The sequence below is a fragment of the Kryptolebias marmoratus genome, linkage group LG17, assembly GCF_001649575.2.
Source record: "Kryptolebias marmoratus isolate JLee-2015 linkage group LG17, ASM164957v2, whole genome shotgun sequence".
NCBI classification, from domain to species: Eukaryota; Metazoa; Chordata; class Actinopteri; order Cyprinodontiformes; family Rivulidae; genus Kryptolebias; species Kryptolebias marmoratus.
The window spans coordinates 2026674-2051544 of NC_051446.1; the positions used below are offsets into that span (position 1 = coordinate 2026674).

The 24871-nt window shown below is 36.7% G+C and overlaps 1 protein-coding gene across 1 annotated transcript; it reads right to left on the bottom strand.

Annotated features, from left to right (window-relative positions):
* Nucleotides 1-4125: 4125 nt before the first annotated feature.
* Nucleotides 4126-23425, bottom strand: LOC108247456 (hyaluronidase 4). Its single transcript, XM_017435592.3, has 4 exons — nucleotides 23301-23425; nucleotides 10588-11577; nucleotides 6323-6412; nucleotides 4126-4802 (listed from the first exon to the last, which is right to left on the bottom strand). Exons 2-4 carry the CDS (start codon nucleotides 11542-11544, stop codon nucleotides 4302-4304), a joined length of 1548 nt encoding a protein of 515 aa, XP_017291081.1. The 5' UTR covers nucleotides 11545-11577; nucleotides 23301-23425; the 3' UTR covers nucleotides 4126-4301.
* Nucleotides 23426-24871: the final 1446 nt, after the last annotated feature.

Below are 24871 nucleotides of genomic sequence, written 5' to 3' on the forward strand. Positions count from 1 at the left end.
TGCTCTGCATCCCCAGAACCAGAACCAAACGAGGAGAAGCAGCTTTCAGTTTCTATGCACCACAAATTTGGAACAAACTTCCAGAAAACTGTAAAACAGCTGAAACACTGGGTGCCTTTAAATCTCAACTTAAAACCCACCTGTTTAGTTTTGCTAATGGCTAAATTAGGGTTAGAGTGCGGGTTTTTGATGTTTGTCTCTTTCTTACTGTTTATTCAATGTCACATGCTGTTTTTATTTTGTTTTTTAATTATGTAAAGCACCTTGAAATGCCTTGCTGCTGAAATGTGCTATACAAATAAAATTTGATTGATTGATTGATTGAACTGATAACTATTAGCCAGATCATCACCTCAAAAATTACCAGACTACCTCTCTTTCCCAGAGTGCCATTTTTATTTTGATTCTGGGAACAAATGGGCCATGAGCTAAATTAATAAATGAGCACTGTATGCTTCCAGCATCTACTTTACACAACATCACATCATTTGTAAAATAAAATAAAACAAAATAAAATAAAAGCTTCACATTTTTGTAGAGTTATTTCGAGTAGATCTGTCAGAAGTCCCTTCCTGCACTTATTTATTTATTTATTTTTGATAAGTTTAGCAGAGTCGCCATGCTTGTTCAAAATACAACAAAATGTTGCATTTTAAAAATAGCTCCTCTAAACTAACAATTAGTAAGTAAGTTCTTTCGGCTGCTCCCTTCTTCAGGGGTTGCCACAGCAAGCGAACTCGCATGAATGATTTGGCAATTGTTTTTACACCAGATGTCTTTCCTGCTGCAACCTGGACTTGAATCTGCAACCTCAGGATTACAAGACTGCGGCACTGACCAACAAGCTACCACTGCACCCGCCCCTAAACTAACAATTAATACAGTTAATTTAGACATCAGTTTCTGACCACCTCCCCTTGCACTAATTATTCTTATTTTTGACACATAATTTCTTTGTCTGCTTCTCAGCACAAACTTTGACCTTAAAAACTTGCCAAAGGAATGTCAAAATGTGCTAGCATTTGTCCATTCCATAAATCAATGGTTATTTAACTGTGGTACATGTACATCTCAACTGAGGTAAACAAGCACCCTCTAGTGGTTAAAAAGACATGTTGATGGTTTAAAAATGACACATTTTACTAACAACTGAGGTTATATGCATGATTTCTGTATCTTGAAACTAGACCAACTCAAAATGACTATTCCTATTGTTTCTGAGTTAGCTGAGCTGAAACACCACTTTGTGAATGAGAACATTTTAATATGACAAATTCAGTCAGCTTCAGAGGAACCTGGTGCAGCCTCCTGTAGTTGTACACATCACATATTTTACATCACACTATCTTGACACTAGCATGTGTGCCTAAACCATGTAGTAACCAGCAAAGGCTCAATGATGTATTTGCCTGTGTGTGTGTGTGTGTGCGTGTGCGCCCATATGTTTGTCTGTAGGATTAGCAAAATATCTCATGACAGGCTTTATTAAAACTCTCAGAAAATGATCACTGAATATCAGACCCTCCAGGATTTCGCGATGTTGCGATCGCAACTATTAACACAAAATCAAGCAAACCCCGCAAAATCGCAACTTTGTGCAACTTTGCCCAAAACACCGCAACTTTCCCGCAACTTTAACCAAAATAACCCCAAATAAATCACGAAGAAGAGATGTGACGTCACATCCTTTTAACATCAGACTGCCAGGAGCATGCAGGAGCAGCGACCGAAGCCAAAATGTGCGCTAATGCTTCATATTTGCCCACAAAGATTTCAGTAAAACATCGCAGTGAAGTTAGTTTTAAGTTGGATATTGGATATTCGCGCTGACTTAGCCGTCCCTAAGTGAACCACCGCGCATGAGAGAAGGTGACGGCAGAGAATGGCTGGCCGACATTAGCGTTCCTGTTTCGGGTCAGCTGTGAGCTAGATGCTGCTAACTCCGCGGAGCACGAATATCCAATATCCAACTTAAAACTAACTTCACTGCGGTTGCAAACCAGTTTCCTACCCAGCTGCACGAGAGTGGGGGGGGAAGCTGTTTTGCACGTCCTGCAGTGTAATCATGGAACATAAACGCTTCGACAAACACTTTGTGCCTGCAAAACATGTGAGGAGAGCTGCAGACGAGGGACAATCCAGAAATGGTCATGAATGTCAGTTTATAAGCTATCAAAGTTCTCAAATAAAGCACCTTTTGAGAATGTTAATGTTTGTTGGTAATTATCTTACAAAACTAGGAAGTATTTTTGGTTTATATATTAAAAGCTGTGGTTTTTTATTGATTTTAGTAAAAAAAAAAATCGCAACTTTTCATCGCAACTTTTAGGAAAATGCCCTGCGAAATCAGGCATTTTAGCCCATAACAATCACAAAAAATGCCCGCAAAATCCTGGAGGGACTGGAATATATCTAAAACTGATTAACTTTTGGAGTCAACTCCATGTAAGATGGCTGACACAGATTAGCAACCTTAGGAAACACAAAAATGACTCAGCCAGTTGTACAGAAATTGAGCTAAAACTTGGTGTGGTAGTAGCTGAGAATCACCACCCACATATATTTAAACTGCTACACATTACACAACATTTGTGCTTGAAACTTTTGCATGAATTTTTAGAGCCAACCCAGTTCTTCTGTTATCAAAATATTCCATAAACCACAGGACACATTTTAATGAAACTCTCAGAAAGTCATTATTGGATATACATTTACAACTAATTAACTTTTCAACTTAACCCAATTAAAGATGGCCACCATAGATATTTGACATTAGCCAACACAAAATGTCTCTAACTCAGTGAAATATACAGATATTGAGCTAAAGCCTAATGTGGTCATAGCTGACAGCCCTCCTCAACACATACTGCAAGCAGTAATATCTTGCATGAAATTGTGTATGTCATTTTCAAGACTTGACCAAAAATGGCTACAACACCATCACTTCTCAGTATAAAATGATCTTAGTTTAAACCTTTGCCATAAAGCATTGGTGGGTGACATGCATGCTTTTAATATTGACTAAGTTTTAAATTATTTAAAAGAAACTGTAGAATGTCGTATTTGTAATCACTTACAATTATTTACACATTTTATTGGCATGCTGTTGTTTAGTTTGCATGTAGGAACATTTTTTTAAAGAATTTTGGTATAAATATGCTTTTATTTAAAAATAGCTGGTGGAATGTCTTATTATGTCTTAGAGACATAAAAACCTAGATGACTCTTAATTTTCTGCCTTAAACTCAAAACAAGGCAGTGTTTTTTTTTTACTATGTTTAACTTGCCTCATGACAGATGACATCTTCTTTAGATAACAGTTCTAATGTAAAGGTGTTATTTTAGATCAGAATATGTCTTTTAACCCCTACTTTAAAAATATTACCAGGACCGCTTTCCTTCACCTCTCCAATATCACTAAAATTAGAAACATCTTGTCTCAGAATAATGCAGAAAAACCGGCCCATGAATTTATCGCATCTAGGCTAGACTATTGTAATTCTTTATTATCTGGGTGTCCAAAAACCTCTTTAAAAATTCTTTTTTAATCAAAAATGCTGTTGTTAGAGTTCTGTCTGTGAGTCTGACAAGACTAGGCCTTAAACTTCCCTTTTTCATAAATCCTATAGTTAGGGTTGGTTTTGGGTTTCCTGAGCTGTTCCCTCAGTTATGCTGCCATGGGCCTTGACTGCTGGAGGACAAACTGACCACATTTCTTCACTCTGCTGCTGTTTTTACTCTTTCTTCATGTGTACCCATGAAATTATTGCTGTCATTAACCTGTGTTTTTCTTTTGACTTTATTGTGAATTGGTTCTATATAAATAAACTGAATTGCACTGAATTGGTACATGGTTGTCAGGTGGCTCAGTAGTTAGAGCAGTTGTCCTCCAATAAGAGGTTTGACTCCTGGCAGCAGTCACATGTAGAAGTCTCCTTAGGTAAGACACTGACCTCCTCATTGCCTCCTATGCATGCCCCATCGGTGTATGGATAGAATCACTCTCTATTCACTCTCTTATTCAGATTAGATCTGTAGAGCTCTAGTAGAGTGCTGTATGGATGGTTAAATAGGGACAGATTGTATTGTAAAGCATAAAGGTGCAATGTAGTTACAGTCCAAAACTGAAGTAAAAAAACATTTTATGTAAAATGAAGTATTTGTCTTTACATTGGCTTTATTCTTGTCTTAGCTGTTGTCAGGCTCATGTTAGACTGATGTTTGTCATAGAATTAAAACATATTGAATTAAAACATTGTCTCTGTCTTGAAAAGTACCAACTGTTAATGACTGAATGTTATTTATTCAACCTGCTTTCTGAGCAATAAGTTCAATAGAATCATTAAGAGCGTCAGCTGATGGTTACAGCTGATTGGCAGGGCATTACTCTCCCTGCTCTCCCAGTGTTCCCCCTGCTCATCCTCCCACTCTGTCCTTCTTTTTTCTTGTTCGTCTTCCTCTTGCTTACTTCGTGGCTCATCATCCTCCCTTACTTTGTTTAAGCTGTCGCATCCGTCTCCTTCATGGCCTTCATAGCAGTGACAGCGAAACCTTTCAGACAGTAGCTGCAGCTCAAATTGCGATGACCATCCAGTAACAGTAAAGTCCCCATCCCCCGAGGAATGGATCTGGTAATTGTCTGCGCTCAGGTGGAGGTAATGATGGGCGTGGGGGTCACGTCTAACACAGCGACCATTGCCCTGACACAGGAAGTCACTGCAGACTTCAGCAGCCCGGGTCACATTGGTGATGTACTCACCAAGGCGGTGACTTAAGAAGTATTTTACCAAAGTGCAGTTATGCTGTGAAAACAACACAACAATCATAAATCAGTCTGACGCTTCATCATAAAATATGTTGCAACAAGACCAACAATCCATGTAACACCTCTCTATAGGAGAACTGATCATAAACATATAAAGAAATCTAACTTTTGCATAAACTGGAGTTACTTTAGGTTTGAATTGTTTTCCAAAACAAAAATTTGCTCTCCTCTTTTTTGTCATCATAAGAATTTTACACATCAGAATTAATTTATATAGAATTTCATTGTAATTTGTTAACAGTATTTCTTGAGAGTGGGTTCTTGAGTGAGAAATTCTTGAAAAGTCACTGTTGCTTTTTTCATTTGGACAGTCAAAATTCAACCTTTTGAAAACTATGAAATCATAGTTCCACCATGAACCTAACCTACAACACCAATCATGACCAATTAAATAATAATGACAGATATATGCTTCCATTTGTGCTGCAGACTCTAGTTTCTCAGCTACAGCAAAACCTTTGTATACTGTTTGGCTTTAATAAGAAGACAAGGATATTTAACATTGTCTTAAATAGAGCACATCAAAAACCCTTTAAAACCCCCAGGCTGGTCTGAGTTTCAAAAATTGCTGATCTACTGGGATTTTTACACACAACCATTACTAAGGTTTAAAGAGGTTGGTCCAAAAAAGAGAAAATATCCAGTGAGTGGCATTTGGATGGACAAAAAAGCCTTGTTGATGTCAGAGGTCAGAAGACAGAGAATGGGCACAACTGAAATCAAGAGGCTTTTGAGCACAATGTTTTCTCATGAGTTTGAGCATTTATGGTTTAAAGCCAAACAATGAAACTGAACCACATTTAACCTAATAAAACATAACATATAACACACCTAAAAAATGATCAGAACAACCTCAATCCAATGAAAGATCTAAGACTTTTTTTTATTTTTGTCATGTATAGATGTAGTAAAACATGCATCAGTGCCCACAGTTTCAAGGCACACAGACAGTTGAGAAGCATAAAATGCATGTGAATTGTCTAAGGGGCACTTCATTCTCACTGAGAAGAAAATGGTGTTGGATCAGCATATTAATTCAAAACAAGTCTTGTTTGATGATTCCTAAGGTCGACAACATGTAGATAATGACACATAGTCATAAATAGTTGCATAAAGTTGCATATTATTGTTGAACAATGCCAGGTTTAATTGTGCTGACGGACATCACCAATGGAAGAATTAGGAGGAAGCATGTTTTCAGGGATCACTATCTGATTATCTGATTCAAAGTGCCATGGGCCATTCTTTTGAAAATCTACAGTATATATCTATCCATGTTTTCTGTTGTCTATGTATAAATTGTCAGGAGTTGCAGTACAAAGTTTTAATGAACAAGGTAACAACCCCTTGTGACATTCTATTTGTGAAAGTTTAATATGACTAAATATACATGCATTATACTTGTGAACAAAAGTACACAGTATAACTTCCATCACAATAAAACGTTGTAAAAGCTCATTACATCATGCAGACAGTCAGAGGGCTAAGAATGCTTACCCTGGAAGAAGTCAAGTTAAGGTCCCCCCAGATAACAAAGCCTGCAGCTCCCAGAGCAGCACTCTCCCCAATAGTATGGATCAAGTCTTTCTGTGGGAAACACAAAGGACAGACATCGCATGCCCATGATTATCACATATAAAGCAGCAGCTTGAGTTTTTTAGTTGTTGTTCAGTATTTAAGAAATTGTGGTTGAAATTTTTAATTTATATGAAGTTATATAAAGTAAATATTGTATTTGAAAAAAGCACCTCTAAAACTGGCTGTTTGCACAACAGCCATTTAACTGCATTTATTGTTTTGTGAATTTCCACCAGATGGCAGAAGTGAATAAATTTATAGTTAGTTTCCTTAGATTCAGTAAGAGAGCAGAAGTACTTCAAAGGAAAGAACTTTTATTAACATTTTATTGTGTGATTTATTTTAAAAAAATTGCATCACCTTATCAATAAATTGTCTAAGCCCTATTTTAGATAAAAATGTAAGGATGGACATATGCAAAATTACAGTCAAAGTTGTGACTGAAAGTCTGTAAGCATTAGAAACATGTAAGCATTTCTTCAGAGGAACAAGATGAAATGTTCATGAAGCTTTTGCAGTAAAATTTCAATTTACCTCAAACAAATATCCTTTTGTTACTTACAACCTGCTGTAGGCTATCTTCACAACAGCATTTAAATTGCAATAAGTTTATAACTGTTTAGTTTTTGTCATAAAAATTAGAATAGAATAGAAGTTTAAAAGTTTTGATATAGAACTCATCATTATTAATTAAATGGCTACATGTGGTATTTGAATAAACTAACCCACCTATGTTTAAAAAAAACAAAAGAAGTAAAGATCTAGCATTTGCATATGCAATATGCAAATGCTATGCTAGATCATATTTTCTATGAGTACTCCAGTTTCTTCCTACAGTCCATAAACATGCATGTTAGGTAAACTGATAACTAAATTGTCCCTTGGTGGGAGTCAGAGTGTGATTGGTTGTCTGTCTCTTTTGTCTCTCTGTGGCTCTGTGATAAACTGGCAACCTCTCCATGATATACTTAGCTTCTCACGCAATGACTGCTGGAGATAGGCATCAAGGTTAAACGAGAAATTGAATAAAGAAAATAGATAGATGGATAGAGTTACAGCAGTTATGGTCAAACCCTGAAAAGAATTATATGCACAATCTTATGTGAATTAGGGAGATCTTGTGCAATGTGTTAGCACTCAAAGTATGTGTTGTGAATGATTGTCAGCTACTGGCTCATCAGATTTAGCTGAGTATCTGTAAAATTGTCTGATTGGTAGCCATTTTTAATTTGTCAAAGATCAGTTAGCAATAATATCTATCTTGAGTTGGGTTCACAACAAAAGTTAATCAGTTGTAGATGTGTCAAAAAAGTATTTTCTGAAAGTTTCATTAAAATCAATCCAACAGTTAATGAGATATTTTGCTAACAGACAGATAGATTTGAATTCAATAATTAGCAAAGTTTTAAAGGGATAGTCCAGTTAACTTTAAAGTGGTGTTCTGTCTAATAGTTATCAATAGTTATCACCTTATTATCTGTAAAATCAGTCAAAGTGTCAGGAGTCTGGAGTTTTTGTTTTTTGCCTGCTATTTCCACCTGAGATCCAGCAGAGGGTGCCTGTCATCAGGAGGAGCTACCAGCAGGTGGTTCTAATAATCAGCTCATCAAGGGAGGCTTAAAAGGACGCTGCAGCCAACACTTCACCGTCAGAGCGTTTTACATGTATGGTATGTGAGTTACCTCTAGACCAAACTAACTTCTTGGACTTTGCTTCATGCAACCTTGCTTTGTTCCAGGTTCCATAGTTCAGAGACTCAGACCTTCATAGACCAAGTGCCTTCCTGACTGAACCCTGCTCACCCTCCAACACCACTGGATCACAAACTCAACTGGATTCCACCACAACAGGACTCAGACTTATACATTGGACTCCTCTGGGAAAAGTCATCTTCAACTTCCAGTAAGCATTACCTCTGCCAATAAAATAATCGCCATCAACAAACCACCAACTAATCCTGTCTCCCATCACAGTTGCCGCTCCAGTATCTTTGTTCCTGGCTTCCAGTACACTATTCACTATGTTCAGTAAATCTTTATCTTATTTCCTGGCTCCTGAGTGTGTTCTGCATGTGGGCTAAATCCCTGCCTAAAATCATGACACATGGAGAGAAAGAGGCAAAAGTTATCCAAGCTAGGCTATTGGCTAAACAAACAAGTGCTAATTTTTCATTTTCCAGGCTTTTAAACAACTTTCTAAAAACCTGTGTAAAAGAATGCTACATTAGCAAATGTCGAACCCTTACACTTTTGCATGATGCAATTTGTTCTGTTTGTGGCTGTTTTCTCAACTGAATAATGTCCGTGTTACATTTCATCTGTGTCATAGATAAATTGCAAATGTCAATGGCGCCGAGGCTGAATGTACCGTCTGTTGGCTTGATCAGCAGACGATTCCTTCAAGCACAGATCTCACCCAATGTTAAACACTCAAGAGTATGTGTTGAAGATGACTTTCAGCTACTACCACACCAACATTTAGCTTCATGTCTGTCAATCTAAAATACCCAAATAGTTATAGGCATTTTTCTATTTGCTAATGTCAATTGAATTGGTTGGGGCCATTTTGAGTCAGGGTGAGTCTAAAAGTTATTCAGTTGTAGATATACATAAACCATTTGTGAGTTTCATTAAAAACTGTCCAGTGGTTCATGAGATGTTTTGAGAACACAATAGATAAACAAACACATGCATACATGCAAAGACAAGGACAAACAGATTGCTGCTAAAGACGAAACGGGGATAACTATATGTCAGCAGGAACAAAATGACACGTCTTACACTGGCACACCTTACTTTTAATAGTCCTACAGTAAAAAATTAAAAGGTCAGTCAACATTCAGAGTAAGTCAGCTTGTGACACTGCAGGTAGACCTCATTATCATTTTTTGCTCTGAACTAATAAACACCAAAGGCCTCTGGGACACCAGAGGACAAAGTTCATCTCTGTGAGTGTTTGTATATGTTATTTAAAGCCTCCAGTCTGCACAACCCTTGTGAATTTAGCAAAACAATACATTTTTTTTTAATTTTTTTTTTTTTAGTGCAACCACAGCTTTCTGAAAGAGCGTTCATCACCATAGTCTCCATCAGGGAACATGATTGCTCACTTGTCAAAGTAATTGTCTTGTTGAGGGCATGCTGCAGCAGCCAGTAAAAGGGTCAGAAAGCTGAATCATCAGATTCTTTTTGGAATACAACTGACAATCTGATGTTCATGTCTACTCTACACAGTGATAAACCAGCTGTGTGAAGAAAAAAACATTTAGAAAGCACTGTGTAATTTGTGTTTCTGTAGCTGTGTTAAGTTACAAAATTTTTCCATCATCGAAGTTAAAAGAATAATTGTTTTTGTACTAAAATTAAACAATAACATGTTGTATCAGAAGCAAATGTTACATTTAAATTTGATAATGTTTTTGACAGTGTCTGTGTATGAGTGTGTGTGTTCATCTAATACAAAAAATATCTCATGAACAACTAGATGAATTATAATGAAACTTGTAGAAGATCTACAATTAATTAACTTTTGGTGTCACTCCATTAAAGATGGCTGCCACACCCGTCCTATGTTAAAAACACACAAATGTCTAATACTCTGCCATTTTTACAGATGAGACTGATCCCAAATAGATATTCTGAGCGCAAACAGATTGCACAAAATCTTTCATTAGCTATTTAATTTGCGTTGACTATTTCAAGTCAACGCTGCATGTTTGTTAGTAAAAACAGCTCATGAACCACTGGATGAATTTCAATGAAACTTACATAGATTAATCAATGAATGAACATTTGTAACTGATTAAAATTTGGAGTGAACTAATTGAATAAGGCTTCTACAGTCAGCTGACTTCAGAATACACAAAATGGCTATAACTCAACCATTTTTACAGGCTGCCATTTGGTGTGGTTGTAGCTGAAAGCTTGTAAAAGCTTGTAAGTTTTTATAATTTTGGTTAAAATCAGAACTTTACTTTCACAAAGATTTCAGGTCAGTCAAAGATTTTGATACCTTCCCTTTTATATTTTGTTTTCAGACAGGCTGAACTAAAATTTAAGTGTTATCAGGAAAGTGCATGTCTAAGTAAAGTGCTCCCATGCTGCTCATATGGTCAAAACAAAAGAATGTATGCATATTACGTACTTCATATTGAACATCAATCACTTAATAAATGTTTTACTCACTGTGGTGAGGAAGGCCAGGGCATCATCTCTGTAGCCTAGCCTAAGGTACACATAGGTAGGAAGATCATACTCCGTGGAGGTCAGTGAGGCAATGCGGAGCGACTCCCGGATCCTGTGCTGAGCGAAGTGCAGATTACTGATACTGTTGGTGTGACTTTTCCTGATCGCCACAGAAGGAAACAGTGCCGTACTGCTGTTCCACAACCACAGCAGCTCGTCATTCCTCAGCTTCTCGAGAAGGGGGCAGAGGCCAGTGTAGTTCTTCTCATGGAGATTGTAGTTGTGACAGTCAGGGTAGAGGTAAAATCCCCAAAGGACACTGGGCCGAAGGTATGTTCCCAACTGGATAGTCCGCTGCATAAATGCCTTGGCACTTTTCTCAAACCGCCTCCGAGCCAGTGCTTCTACCTGAGCTGCTGTCATGTTAACATATGCTTTTATGGTGAGCTCTTTTGACTTACGCCTGTAGATGTCCTTCTTGTGCCAGTTACGGTCCCACTGAGGTCGCCAGAACTCCCAGTCAATGACAGCTAGGCCATGGAAGTCCTCTGCAGGAATGAAGTGAATTATGTCCTGGTAGGCCTTGAGCAGGTGCCGGTCCAGGCTGCAGTTCTGAGGGAGGCCACCATGAATGGCACTGCCTTGCGGGGTATAGTAGGGGTAGTAGCCCAGCCGGTTTGCATAAAAAATTGTCACATTCTGGCCCGTCCAGTCAGCACGCGGGCTTCCTTGGATATGAAAAAGATGACCAAGATTGGTTGTGATATTGTACTTGATGGTGCACATGTCTAGAGGGGCATTCCAGGCAGCAATAAAAGGCTTCCGACTAATAAGTGGAAGCTTTGCAGGTTTCTGAGCAAAGGTGGCTTGGAAAAACAAGAACAGCCAAGAGCAGGTGAAAGCAACAGGTACTATATGGTGGGAGGAGGATGCCCCGCCCACTGGCACCACAAGCATTCTGGGGTCCAAGCGTGTCAACCATCAATCATCCTGATGAGAGAGGATAAAATAAAAAAGGAAAAAGCAAAAGTTGCTTAAATTTGAACTAAAATTTTCAAACAATGTGTTTTTTAGCTTCTCAAGGATGCCAGTATTCTATCGCTATGGCTTTTGTTATTTATTAAACTAAAGGTGTTTTTCTAGGGTAAATTGAGTTTTTCACTGTTGCTATGTTTTAAAAAGTGGTGAAAACACGTATAAACTTGATACAAAAAGGCCCCAGACAGGTTAGAAACCCAGGACTTACTGTATTTATTTGCATTGAGGCAACCAGGTATTTAACCATCCAACTCTTACCATAACTGACATGTAATTCCTTTTTTTTTAACTGACATGTAATTCCATTCATTACAGGGAATTAAATATAAATAAAATCAACAAGCACACAATCAAATCAACACAACAAAAAAAAAAGTAACACTGGAAATTTGTAAATAATATTCAGATTTTTGCATCAAGTAATTACTCTGCATTATCTGAACCTGAATTAGGCATATTCATATTCACACAATGATTTAACAAAAATAACACTGAAACAAGAATGAACCCTTTAAGATCTGAACTATGACTATGAGTATAAATTTATCTAAAGCATAAGAATCTTTTAAACAGGATATTTGGAATTAGGATATATGTTTAGGTTTCACAAGCCCAATAATTTGGATAGTTTAGACTATGCTGATAGTTAACTTTGAAATTGGTGTCAGAAGGATGGTAATAATTCTGCCAGATTGTCAGATTAGTTAAGGAAGTATTGTACTAGAAATGAAAGGTTTTCTTATCAACTTGCATAAGCTTACAGTATCATAGTCAAACCCACATTGCTTTTCTCTTCAGGTATCTTACCAGATCAAGGCTGTGGCCAGACATCTTTGGGTGGCTCCAGAGGTTGATCAGACCTCAGCAGAACCACAGTGAGGAGGTAGGTTAAGGCTCAAAATTCACTGATTGTCAGTGATCGGCATTTCAGCCAAGATATAGGGCCTTTCTAGCACTCAAAGTGCTTTACAACACAATCTGTGCCCTCATTTACCCATCCACACAGACATTCATACAGCACTGAATCTCTATAAAGCTAATCTGACTGAATCATTCTATGGAGACTAATCCGTGTTTTAAACTCCATTCATACACCGATGGGGCATATCGGAGGCAGTGAGAGGTTCAGTGTCTTTCCCAGGGACACTTTGACATATGACTCCTGCCAGGAATCAAACCTCCAACTCTTTCATTGACCATTCATTGACAGTGCGTTTTACAATCCAGTTTGCCCGATAGTGTGGAAAATATGGAAGAAAAATGTGCAAATAAAAATCATCAGCATTCATTTCTCACATTTTAATGACTTTACAATCTGCAGTATTCCAAGCAGACAGTGACCCTATGGCCTTGGTGGAGGTTTGTGGTCTTGGAGTGATTCTAGTTTGTATGAGAATTCAGCTTGCATAAATGGAGCATCTCTAGCATCAATATAAGGAATACCTTCTCTGGAGTTGAAGCCAGCAGGATTTATGGCAGCTGCCATGCTGTATTTTTGGAAATAGAGAATGTGCACTAGGAATGTGGGGATTTAAATCTCCCCTGCACACAGTCATGATGTTACATTACCTTACATTTAAGCATGAAATAACCAATTACAGCTCAACATATTAGAAGTATGAATATCTGAAGGTACAGCAGCGAGGAAAGATCAATGTGAATCAACAAGTCAACAGATGAAAAACATTATCAGAGGTATATTTTTAATTTTAATTAGGGCAAAGTCCTGTTTGTTTACATGGAGAAGGTGGAATTTAAAACTTGTACTGGGACCAGTCAATAGTGAAACTGGACCCAACTAACACAGCAAATGTCCAGGTTCATATACAGTATGTCAGCGGTGTCCATTCCTGGTCCTGGAGGGCCACTTTACTGCATGTGTCAGGTGTTCTCTACTGTGGCACACCAAATTTGAATGAATAAGTGATTAACAGGCTCTTCAGAAGTTAAATACCTGCTGAAGAGCAGAGAAACATCGGATAGTGGCCCTCCAGGACAAGGATTGGACACCACTGATATATGTAGTTCAGTATTTCCATATATGTTGATGATCTCATGCAGTTCAAAGCTTGCAAAGCCACATGATTCAGTATGAATAGAGAGGTCATCTACACTGAACTGTTTTCTGAATATGTAAAAGTTTTTCTTCAATGTTTCCAGCTCTTGTCCACATGAAAATGTTGTAGTAGGGAGCTCCAGAATGGTATTTTTTGAAAATAGGATCCAGAGTGAAAGAATCTTGCAACGCCATCACTACGTTTTTGATAAAACACAAGCTTTGAAAAAAGTGAGGTCATTCTTCCACCTCTAATTTAATTTACAATTGGAGGATATTCTTTTTTCTTGTTGGGTTTACATTTTGCACACAGCATGCAAATGTTATCGGCATGCTCTACTTCTTGTTTTCTGTTTTTGGTGTATTTTCTTTACAGTCATACAGCGCCACATAGCTACTGCAGTGTTTTGGGTTGTTTTCTGTGCTTCTGTGTGGATAAAGACATTTCTCTAAACAGTGTTGCGTTTATTAGAATATTTTCTGAAACAAAAAATAAAAAAATTGTTATGGAAAAACTGTTTCCCTGGGGAACAGGCCTGAGAAAGCTTTACAGATGATAAGTGAATCATTTTTACAAAAAAGAAAAGAAATCCAGTTGATCTGTTTGAAACTCTTAGGTCATTCAGGATTTAGGTTTTTTTGGACCTGATTTTTTATTGTTATTTCACAACTGTAAATCAATGGGACACCTCACCATGAAGCTTTTGCCCAAGTTGTTTCTTATAACCATACACTATTCAAGGGTCAAAGGTGACAAAAGGGAAATCTTCGACACCCAGGAATTAGAAAGCTGGACAGGCTGCCAGCTTTTCATCCACATGTAGTTATTCTGTGACCAGAGCTGAAGACCATAATGGCAGGCTTTACTGCCAAAAGTCTCAACAAGATTCAGTTGTTGCTGTCTCTGCCTCCCATACACATATACAGCTTTATGAAGCAAACATCCAGTCAAAAAGGCACCTCAGACATTTTAGTTTTTGTTTTTTTTTAACTGCTGACTTATGTAAATCCAACAGTTTATTTATTATTCCAGAAGCATCTAACAACTGGTGAAAATTATTTACAGGGATAGTCCAGTGATTTTAGAAGTGATGTTTTGTCAAAAAGTACCTTATCAGCTATGACATTAGTCAGATATACAAAGCACATGGAGTCTGTCTCTCTAAAACAACTTTTGTTACTTTATCACCAGAGTCAAAGTCAAGTCAAATAATGTTTTTGACTGTGTCTGTGCTTGTTTGTGTTTGTTTGTCAGTACCATCTCATGAACCAGTGGACAGGTTTTAATGAAACTCAGAAAGTAATCACTGAATGCACATCTACAACTCCTTAACGTTTGGAGTGAAGCCTATTCAAGATGGCTGCCACAGCTAATCAAGTTTAGCTAACACAAACATGGATATAACTCAGCTAATGTTAAAAATATTGAGCTAACACCTGGTTTGATAGTAGCTGAGCATCATCCCTAATACATATTGTGAGCTCTACATTTTGCCATACATTTTCTTAAAACCTCAGCAACAATTATTGACATCAACCCTGTTATCAAAATATGCTATAAAATACAGTACTGAACAGATTTTAATGACATTGTTAGAACATAATTACTGAATGTATATTTACAACCGATTAACTTTTGGAGTCAATTTGCTTTAAAATGTCTGCCACACTAATCCACATTCGTCAACACAAAAATGTCTATAAATCAGTCAAAGATAAGGGACACTCGTTTGAGGACTAAAATGTTCATATTTTGGACAAAGAAGAGAGATGGTTTGAGACAGAGGTTAAAGAGCCTTTTATATCAACAGAGAAAAAACAGCTTTAAATAAACAGAGGAGGAGCTTTCTGTTTTCAGCTTTCTAAGGCCCTGTTTACGTTAAAGATTTTCCAATGTAGATTGGGCAAAAGTTACACATTTATATCGTAATCCTGTGCTTTTGCAATGCATTTCTATTCCATGCAGACATTTCAGACTCAAGCATCAAAGAAGTTACATTCAAAATGGTGAATACACATACAGTTGTTTGGACTGACAATCAGCTTTGTGCTACACATTGAACTCTATCCGCTATTGTTACAGAAATGCAACAGAAATGTTCCGTGAACATTTCGTGAACCAGGCACACAAAAACGTTAATGACTCCCCATTGGTAGGGAAGTGAGTTTAATCTGCATGTGAATCTATATAACAGAACATTTCATGCAGTTTAAAAGCTTGGAACTCCACACCCTCTCGTTTTTGAATTAAAAAAAGATTTCTGGGTGGGAAGCAGAACTTCTTCAACTACAGGTTAGAAGTCTTGTTGTGTTGTTGTTTACTAATTTCTTTGAATAACACATGATATTGCTCATAGCATTGTTTTCAAGATTTGACGACAAATGGCTACAACTCTGTTATTTTTCTACATAAGATGATTGTACTCTAAAACTCTGCCTTCAAAGGCAGTAGATGATATACAGTATAATCCTTTAGAAAAGGCTAGATCTTTATTTTAACATGTAAGCATTTTAAAAGAATGCACTCTGTTCTCTGTCAACATTTTAAAACAGGACATACTGTAGTCATCATCTTTTATACTGAATATTCAAGATGAACATAACTTAAGTGTGGTTTTTAGAAGTAGTGTGGTCTTCCCAAGGAGCCATATTAATTACGTGTTTAGATATGTTGGTTTGGAATCAAAATACTGTTATGCTTTGTGTTTCTGCCAGTTCACTTAGCAACAGTTGATTATTTTCAGTCAGGCTGTAATGCACTGATAGAGTTAATGTATATATGAAGGCTGAAATCACTACCATCTGCAGTCTGGCAGAGAGCAAAGCAAACATGATTTAACCACAGGAATGTTTCTGATTATTCACTTTGGAGGTTTTCTGTTTCAGCTAAGAACTGAACAGTGGATGAACATGAATGTTCAACAGATCTAAAAACCACAGTACCTGAGAATAAAGCATGTTCTTGATTAAATTATTTCTAAGGACATAACAGCTATTACATTATTTTTTCATAACTACACTTTCTGAATTGTTAACATTTATTTACAATTTTCTTTTTCTCATAGAATTTCTTTGAGATTTCCTCAAATCATTGAAAAATATTGCACTCTTTGGAATCGACTTTGGCACATTTGCGTCATTTTTAGCTTTTAGCTACTGTTTTGCTGTTTTTGGTTTCTGTATACTGTTTTACTAATTTGTGCCTTTTTCGGTCTGAAGTATTAAAGCATGTAAAGGTTTTATTTGTCTTTTAAAGCATGCTTTTGTCTCAACAATCACTCAAAAAAATGAGATTGGAATGAGATGTTTCAGCAATTGTTTTTCACTTTTGTCTGAGTTGTGATCATTACCAATTTACAACTTTTTATTTTTAACCAAATTTGTGTTAATGTTGTTGTGTTATTTTTTTAAATTGCTTGTCACTGTTCTCCAAAGTAAAAACTGAAAGTGTTTTCAGACTTTTTCTTTCTTAAGCTTTGGAACTATTTTATACACTCCTGTGGTAATGCTTAAAACTGAAAGACACCAAGAACAATGTTTCTTTGTGAGAAAGTATATCAACTGTTCAAAAATTGATATAACTCAGTCGGTTTTACAGACATTGGGCTAAAGTTTGGTGTAGTAGTAGCTGAGACTGATCCCCAATAAAAAAAACTCCAAGAGCTAACTGATCACACAAGATCTGCTCTTCATTATTGTTTGGAGTCAACTCTGTCTGTCTGTCAACAAAATATCACATAAACCACAAGACAGATTTTAATAAATTTCTCAGAAAACAATTATTGGCTGTACAGCTACAACTTATTAACATTAACTTTTCAAACTAATTCAAGATGGTCATCACAGGCAATGACCTTTAAAAACAAAAAAATGGGTTTAATTCAGTCAGTTTCACAGATTTTGAGCTAAAGTTTGGTGTGGTGGTAGTAGCTGAGAGTAATTTACAACACATACTTTGAGCATGACATATTACATGAGGTTTTTGCTTAAAACTTTGGCATTAACTGTTGCAACCAATACTGTATCACTGTTAGCAAAATATCTCATGAAAATTTGAAACACTGGACAGTTTTATTAAAACTGACAGAAGATAATCTTTGGATAAACATCTACAACTGATTAACTTTTGGAGTCACCATTGACATTAGCCAACATAAAAATAGCTATAACTCAGTCAATTTTACAGATATGAAGCTAAAGTTGTTTTTTTTTTTTGTGATAGTAGCTGTAAACTACTAGAACTAGAGAAAACCCTCAACACAGACACTAAGTGCTAACAGATCTCATGGGATTTAAATATGGAATAAGGTTGCATGTAACATTATTACATCCACCAAGGAGGTAATGTTTTTGGTAGTGTTGGTTTGATTGTTTTAGATTACTTGAAAACTAATGAAAATATTTTGATTATTTTTTCAGGAAATGTTGGGGTTGTCACAAAAACAATTGAATAAAATTTGGTAGTGATCAGAATTGGAAAAAAAATATATGACCCTATGGCTTTGGTGTAGGTTTTCGCTCTTCAAGTGCTTCTAGTTGAAGAGAGTTTCAAAAGTTTGACCAAAATTGCTACAGCTGTAATATTTCTCAACATAAGACAAACTTAGTCTGAAACTCTGGCATAAAAGGTGGCAGGCAGTATGCATTTTTTCAAGAAATTTGTAATTCTTTTGCTGCTGATTGAAGATGAGTATCTTTAATCAGAATAAATATTATATGATCTAAGATACAGTGGAACAGTGGATAGAGCTGTCTCCTCCCAGCAAGAAGGTCACAAGTGAAAGGCCCCAACCTGGGACCTTTCTGGGTGGAGTATGCATGTTCTCCCTGTGTGCACGTGGGTGTACTTTTTTTTCCTCCCACAGACCAAATCATGCATGTAAGGGTAATTGGTAACTCTAAAAAAATGTCCCTAGGTGTGAGTGAGAGCATGAATGGTCATTTGTCTCTTTTTTTCTCTCTGTGGCCCTGTGACCTGTCCAGGATGTCCCCCACGTCTCGCACAGAGATAGGCTGGAAATAGGCACCAGCTCCCTGCGACCCGGAAAGGAGAAGCTGGTAAAGAAAATGGATGGATGGATGGTCTAACTATGATGACCTGAAAGGATCCTGAGCTTATTTAGTCACTATGCACATATATCAAACATCCATCAAACCACAGTCTGGATCCTCCTGGAACACTGAAATGATCTGAACCTTCCTACGTTCTAAGTGGTTGTTATTGCAACAAAAAAATGGATGTAGAAACTTTATAGAAAACACAGTGTATTTCATATTTACAGTTTGGCTTTGTTTCAAAATGAATTATTTATAAAGGGTAGTCTGGAACATCAGGATGCTCTAGCATCAATTAGGATAAGACTGTTGATGTCTGTGGTTCTTGTGGAACAGAATACTTCCACTCTATTAACAAATACAGGATATGAGAGATTGACTGACTAGTTTAAGGGTCTCTATTTAAAACCTGAGGTGATATTCAGCCACAGCAGTCACTTAAGACATTGTCAGGTGTCAGACTTTCGCAAAGATCTGCAGGAATTATGTCATAATTTTTAATTGTTTGATCATTTATCTTTGTGTTAATGCAAAGACTAGAGAACACTCAGGTTTGCTGTGTGATCCAAAAACAGTTTTACAGCCATCCTCAATGTGAAAGGAGCTCACAGTCATGCAAAGAATTTTATGGCCATTTTCACCTCTGAAATAAATGTAACTGAAAGTAAGAGAAAGGTACATCCAAAAGGATGAAAAGACAAGAACACTCAGAGAATATGCAGAAATATCAGGAGAGGAAGAAGGATGGACTGAGTTTGATGTTCAAGATTCAAGCCAAATCTCTGATGCAAGGCCTGGGGGTGTGAGCCAAAATAACATATTCCCTCACATATGCCATGTGTCATATAAATAAGTCCCAAAACCAAATGAACCTCACCAAATCACAGTATTATTCTCCAGGTCTTAACAAGAAATGATATAAGAACTAGAGAATTTCCCTTTTTTTGTGAAAATGCAGTGTGAATGCAGAGTGGTGAATGACTTTTGTGAAATTTACTAAAGAAGCTAAAACTGAGTTGTTAAAATGGGCAAAACATGGACTGAAATGAGCAGAGCACAGTTAAAATGAACAGAACACAAGCTAAAAACTTTAAGCTAAAAGCTAAAAGGAACAGAATAGCACCTAAAAGGAGCAGAATGGTAGCTAAAAGTGGCAAAACAGTAACTAAAATGTAAAGATAGCATTAGAAGACAAAAAACAAACAACTGTGCTACAGCATAGTCAAAGAAGAGCAAAGTTTTAGAAGGAACTGAAGAAATCTTAATATAGTTCCATGGAAAATGTTGTTTTTTTAAATAAAGGTTATTATTTTGAAAATTAGTATTGAAAAGTTACAAAAATCTAAAGTCATAGCACACTTTTCCTGATTAAGCTGAACTTTTTGATTTATGAATGGTTAAAATAGCATTAAATATGCAGAGGTAACTTGATTGCAAAACAACGTGGACACAACTATAAACAGGAAAACAATTAAAGCACCATTTTGGTACTGCAGTATTTCCTATCATCTGTATCTGTCAAAAAGTAACTTTCAAAATGTTTTTTTTTTTTCAGGTGAATGATCAGAATGTGGTGTTGGAAAAAGCCTTAAAAAGTGGTGGGGCTAACATGTGGTACCTCTGTGGGCATTATTACTACTTGGAATTGTCCGTGAGTTCCACATTAGACCGAAGTGAGCAACATCACCTAAACTATTGATTTAAATGGGCTGCAAATAAAATAACCAAATATCTGAGAGTATTCAGTCAGGCAACTCACATTAGCCCAGTACAGAGTTAGTGTACAATCAAATGTTACCTGTCTTTTAGGTTGCTTGGTGTCAAATACAAAACCTGATAGGGTTAATACTTTTGGAAATGTTAAAAGTGAGTAGGAATGACTCTTAGCTAATACCACACCAAATTTTAGATCAAAGTCTGTTCAGATTTACTGAGTTATAGCCATTTTTGTGTTTTTTAATTTCAGTTGACTGAAACAGCCATCTTGAAATGGACAAATGGGCAATAATAATATCTTCAGATAATTAACAAAATATTACTATTACACATTCATTAACTTGATTACTTTTTACTACTTTTTTGAGCTAATAAAAGTGTCAAAGCCAGGTTTGTGATAGCCTGTTTTAGTCTTTTCACAAGCTCAGTAACATGACTCAGTATCAGGACTTTCCATGAGTCACACACAAAGGTTCTTGGACCATGTTAACCATAACAGAGAGTGAAACCTTTTAAATAAATGTTTGCCAGTAACTGGAACCATCAAGGCTGAAATCTTTCCTCTCTGCAGAGCCAAAGCCAGTCATGATGCCTGGTAAGCACCAAGGCTCCAGAACTCTCCGGCTGGAACAAAGATGATTGGTGAGTTTGGTTGTGGTGAAGTTTGTTTGTGCAAGAAAAACAGATGGAGATGAGAATCTTCTACTTTCATGATCTGATTTTTCAAGCTCTGTTTTGCTTGTTTGGGAGCACTGAGCACCCAGAGCTACTTCCTGTTGGCTTGTTTGGCCACAACGTGGTAATAAAGAGCAAAATGTTTATGAAGAAAGAACAGTTATTACAGCAGACAAAATGAAACATTTCATTTATAATTCTGCCATAATACTGTAAGTTATCATCTACAGTTATGTAGAATGTTTAAAGAAAAATAGAATAATTCCAGATAAATTCAAAGAATAGTTTTGCTTAACTTATGTACTAGGTCAAATGTGCAATATGGTTAAAACCTTTATAAATTGCATTTTTGGAAACAGACCAGTGGAAAACTTGGAACATCATTCATTTGTTTTAAGTAGTTTGTCCAAACTGTTAATTTGTACTGTATATACTAGCTGGCAAATTCAAAGAACTTGGGCTGAAAGTACACTTTTTTCAAATAGCACACTTCAGATTATTCTCAGAACTTTATGGTTTCCTCAAGTATTTTCACTTTATGACTGTGTAATCTTTAAGTTTCACTCATTTTATTCAGGTACAAATATTGTACTCTCTGGGGCTGTGGTAGCTCAGTGGTCAGTGTCGAAGTCTTCTTCATTTAAAGCTGCAGATTGAGCCCAGGTTGTATCAGGAAGGGCATCCAGCATAAAATATCACAAATTTCTTGTGCAAATTGGGTTGCTGTGGTGACCCACTGAGGGGAGCAGTTGAAAGAAAAACAACTAATACTGCACCTTTTACTATACTCCATTTGATAGGAATACCATTTACTACTAAAAATGACATACAACCTAATTCAACAATATTTTAAAATTTATAGACATCTATATATACAGGAGTCTTTAGCTATTGTGCCTGAAAAACTAAACTGACACGACTAGTTTTGCTGTACATGTAGAAAACCATAAAAGTTTAAAATAAAACAAAAACGTTATAATTTATCTTGAATATGAACTTGTTTTTTATATGAATCTATGTTGTTGGTGACATTTTGAATGTGTGACTTCATGTATGAAAATAACCAAGGGATTTCTATTTTTTGTCAAAAACGACAACAGTAATTATTGCAGTCAAGTTCTTCACCTGATCCTATTTATTCCTGAGTACTAATTGCTCACAATCAGTGTAATAATTTTACAGTTTCTTAAAGTTTTTCATTCACAATATTCCCCACTTTTTCAAAATGCAAACAAATAGTAAATCTTGTTTATGTTTAAGACAGTATACACAAAACAAACTGGATATTGCTATCAAATTTGTGTTATATTTGGATCAGTAAACTACATCTGAGACTACCACTGTCCCTGTCTGACATCCCCTCACTATTCAAGTCAGCATCAGCTGCAAAACCTAACCTGATCCAAGATATCATAACACCTTATATTACAACTGTTTTTGCTCTAAATATTTTTGTCTCGTTATTTTCAGGTCTCAGGATTTCTTTATGAACCATCTGAAGTGCCTCCTTCAGTTATTTCCTTTTTCAGTATTTTCATGTCTCATTTTAATGCTAAGCCTAACAAACAATACTGAAATCCTGTTAGCTAATCAAGACTCCTATGTCTAGCATTTGATCTTTAACCTGAGACACTTCAATCCTGGGTCTCTCTGTGGAGGGCAGCCTGAAAAACAGCACACTCCCATGAATAAAAAATAACTTTTTACATGCATCTGTAATGAACTTCAATCCTGCTGCCTTTGCTGGCATGCCCTCAAAACTGTGACCTCCCATGTTGTAGGATTTTTACACTATTTACTGTAAGTCATTATGAGTCAGAGTGTCTGCTAACTGACTGAGATGCTACATAAGTGGGACTTTTAATGTGTCTGTTACAGCTTTAGCCTCCACTCAGGGATTTTAAATGTGCTGCTGTCTGATTTCTAAATGACAATTCTTTTCTTTGTTCTAAGGGTTTTTTGTTAAGGCTGAACTAACATTCCTTGCATGGCAGGGCGTCTCTTTCCTAATCCTTCCTGCATCAACCAAAACACTCAGCCACACTGTAACACCAAAGGATTCTCGCCTCTCCCAGAACTTAAAAATACACTTCTTCCTCCTCAAGCAACTCGACTCATTTGCAGGAGAGCTTGATTTGAGAAATGTTTGAATAAAAATAGTTTAAAAGCTCACCTGCACACGCTGGAGTCTCATCTGCAGGGGTCATGGCAGGGGTCATAGTGACCCTCTGCTCTGAACATCCAAGAGACATGGATTCATTCTCTATGTCCCACTGAAACACAAGTCAGCACTTAAATACAAGCCAAGACATGGAGAGGGAGAGAGAGAGAGAGAGAGAGAGAGAGAGAGAGAGAGAGAGAGAGAGAGAGCGTCAGCACCACAACACAGCGATTAAAGAGCAGAGAGGGGAGGAGGGAGGGGAGGAGGGAGGGGAGGGGGCTGTAAGAGACAGAGAAACAAAGTAAAGAGAGATGTTAAATCCATATGAGCTGGCTGAGCTCTTTGAATAGTCTGATCCTCTCTAGAAGGAAAGGCTCAGCTCATCCATTTCAATCAGTCTGGAAAACAAACGTAAACATCAACTGTCCCTGCACATACAGTACTGTTTAAAATCAGCAAATTTTTACACAGCAGTAAAAAAAAACCTTGTTAACCACACATGGTGAAAATACAATGATTCATTTATTATTTGAATAATACGATGCAACTAAAAAATTTATGAAGAAATTTTAAATCATGTCAGTTTAGCAACTGCCTGAAATTCTACTGTACATCAACTTTCTTCTATAAAACTCAGTCGAAATTTGGGACTTACTTTGGTAATAATCTCAGCTGACAAAATGCCATCATTTTCATGTATACAGTTTTGTCCAACTATCCATGACCTGATTAACCCTCCCATGGCCTTCAGGTCAAATTCACCTGAAGTTACAAGGGCTTCTCTACCTCCGTCTAGCTCTCTCTTTTAAAGGTATAAGGAAGGTTAAAATTAAAATGAAAGAGAGCTGGATTTATTCTTATCCTTACTGCAATGTAATGTAATGTAATAATATATTTGAAAATCCCTAGTTCCATTTCCTGATGAATGTAGTCATGACACATTTACATCAAATCAGGTCTAAACAGGACACCACCTTATTTCACAAATAACACACTTATTCTGGAAAGCAGTGTCTTCTTCTCTCTAAACTTCAGTTAAACAGAGACAGAAAAACATAGACAGAAGATAAAACTTAATGTGCTCACTTATAAATAAGTGGCATGGACCACTTAAAGAAATTAGAGGGTTTTTCTACCAAACCATTAACAATTGTAGTTGGATAAGCACTTGTCTGCTCTCTGCCTTAGTTTTCCTGATTAGGATGACAGCCAATCATACAGTGTTTTGTATTAAATGAGTCTATTGCTGAAATTATTGTCTGCTAAACGCAACACTTTATTTTGACCAGCAGGCTCCACTGCACCAGGAGAAGCTATGAACTACTGTTATTACTGCTAATTATTGCCTACAAGAACACTGCTGCTTTTGCCAGGATCTGGTTATCTTATAGACTTTATGTTTTTGTTAGGGTTTTCTCTTGTCTTCTTGATCATGACCTTGTATTTTGTTAGTGTTGTGTTCTTGTGATTTTTATGGTGATTTCTGTGTTTGAGTTACTCACTTGTGTCTTTTTAGTTTCCGTTTCTCTGTGACCCTTTGTGCCACTATTCAATCTCCCTCAACACAGCTCTTTAGTCAGACT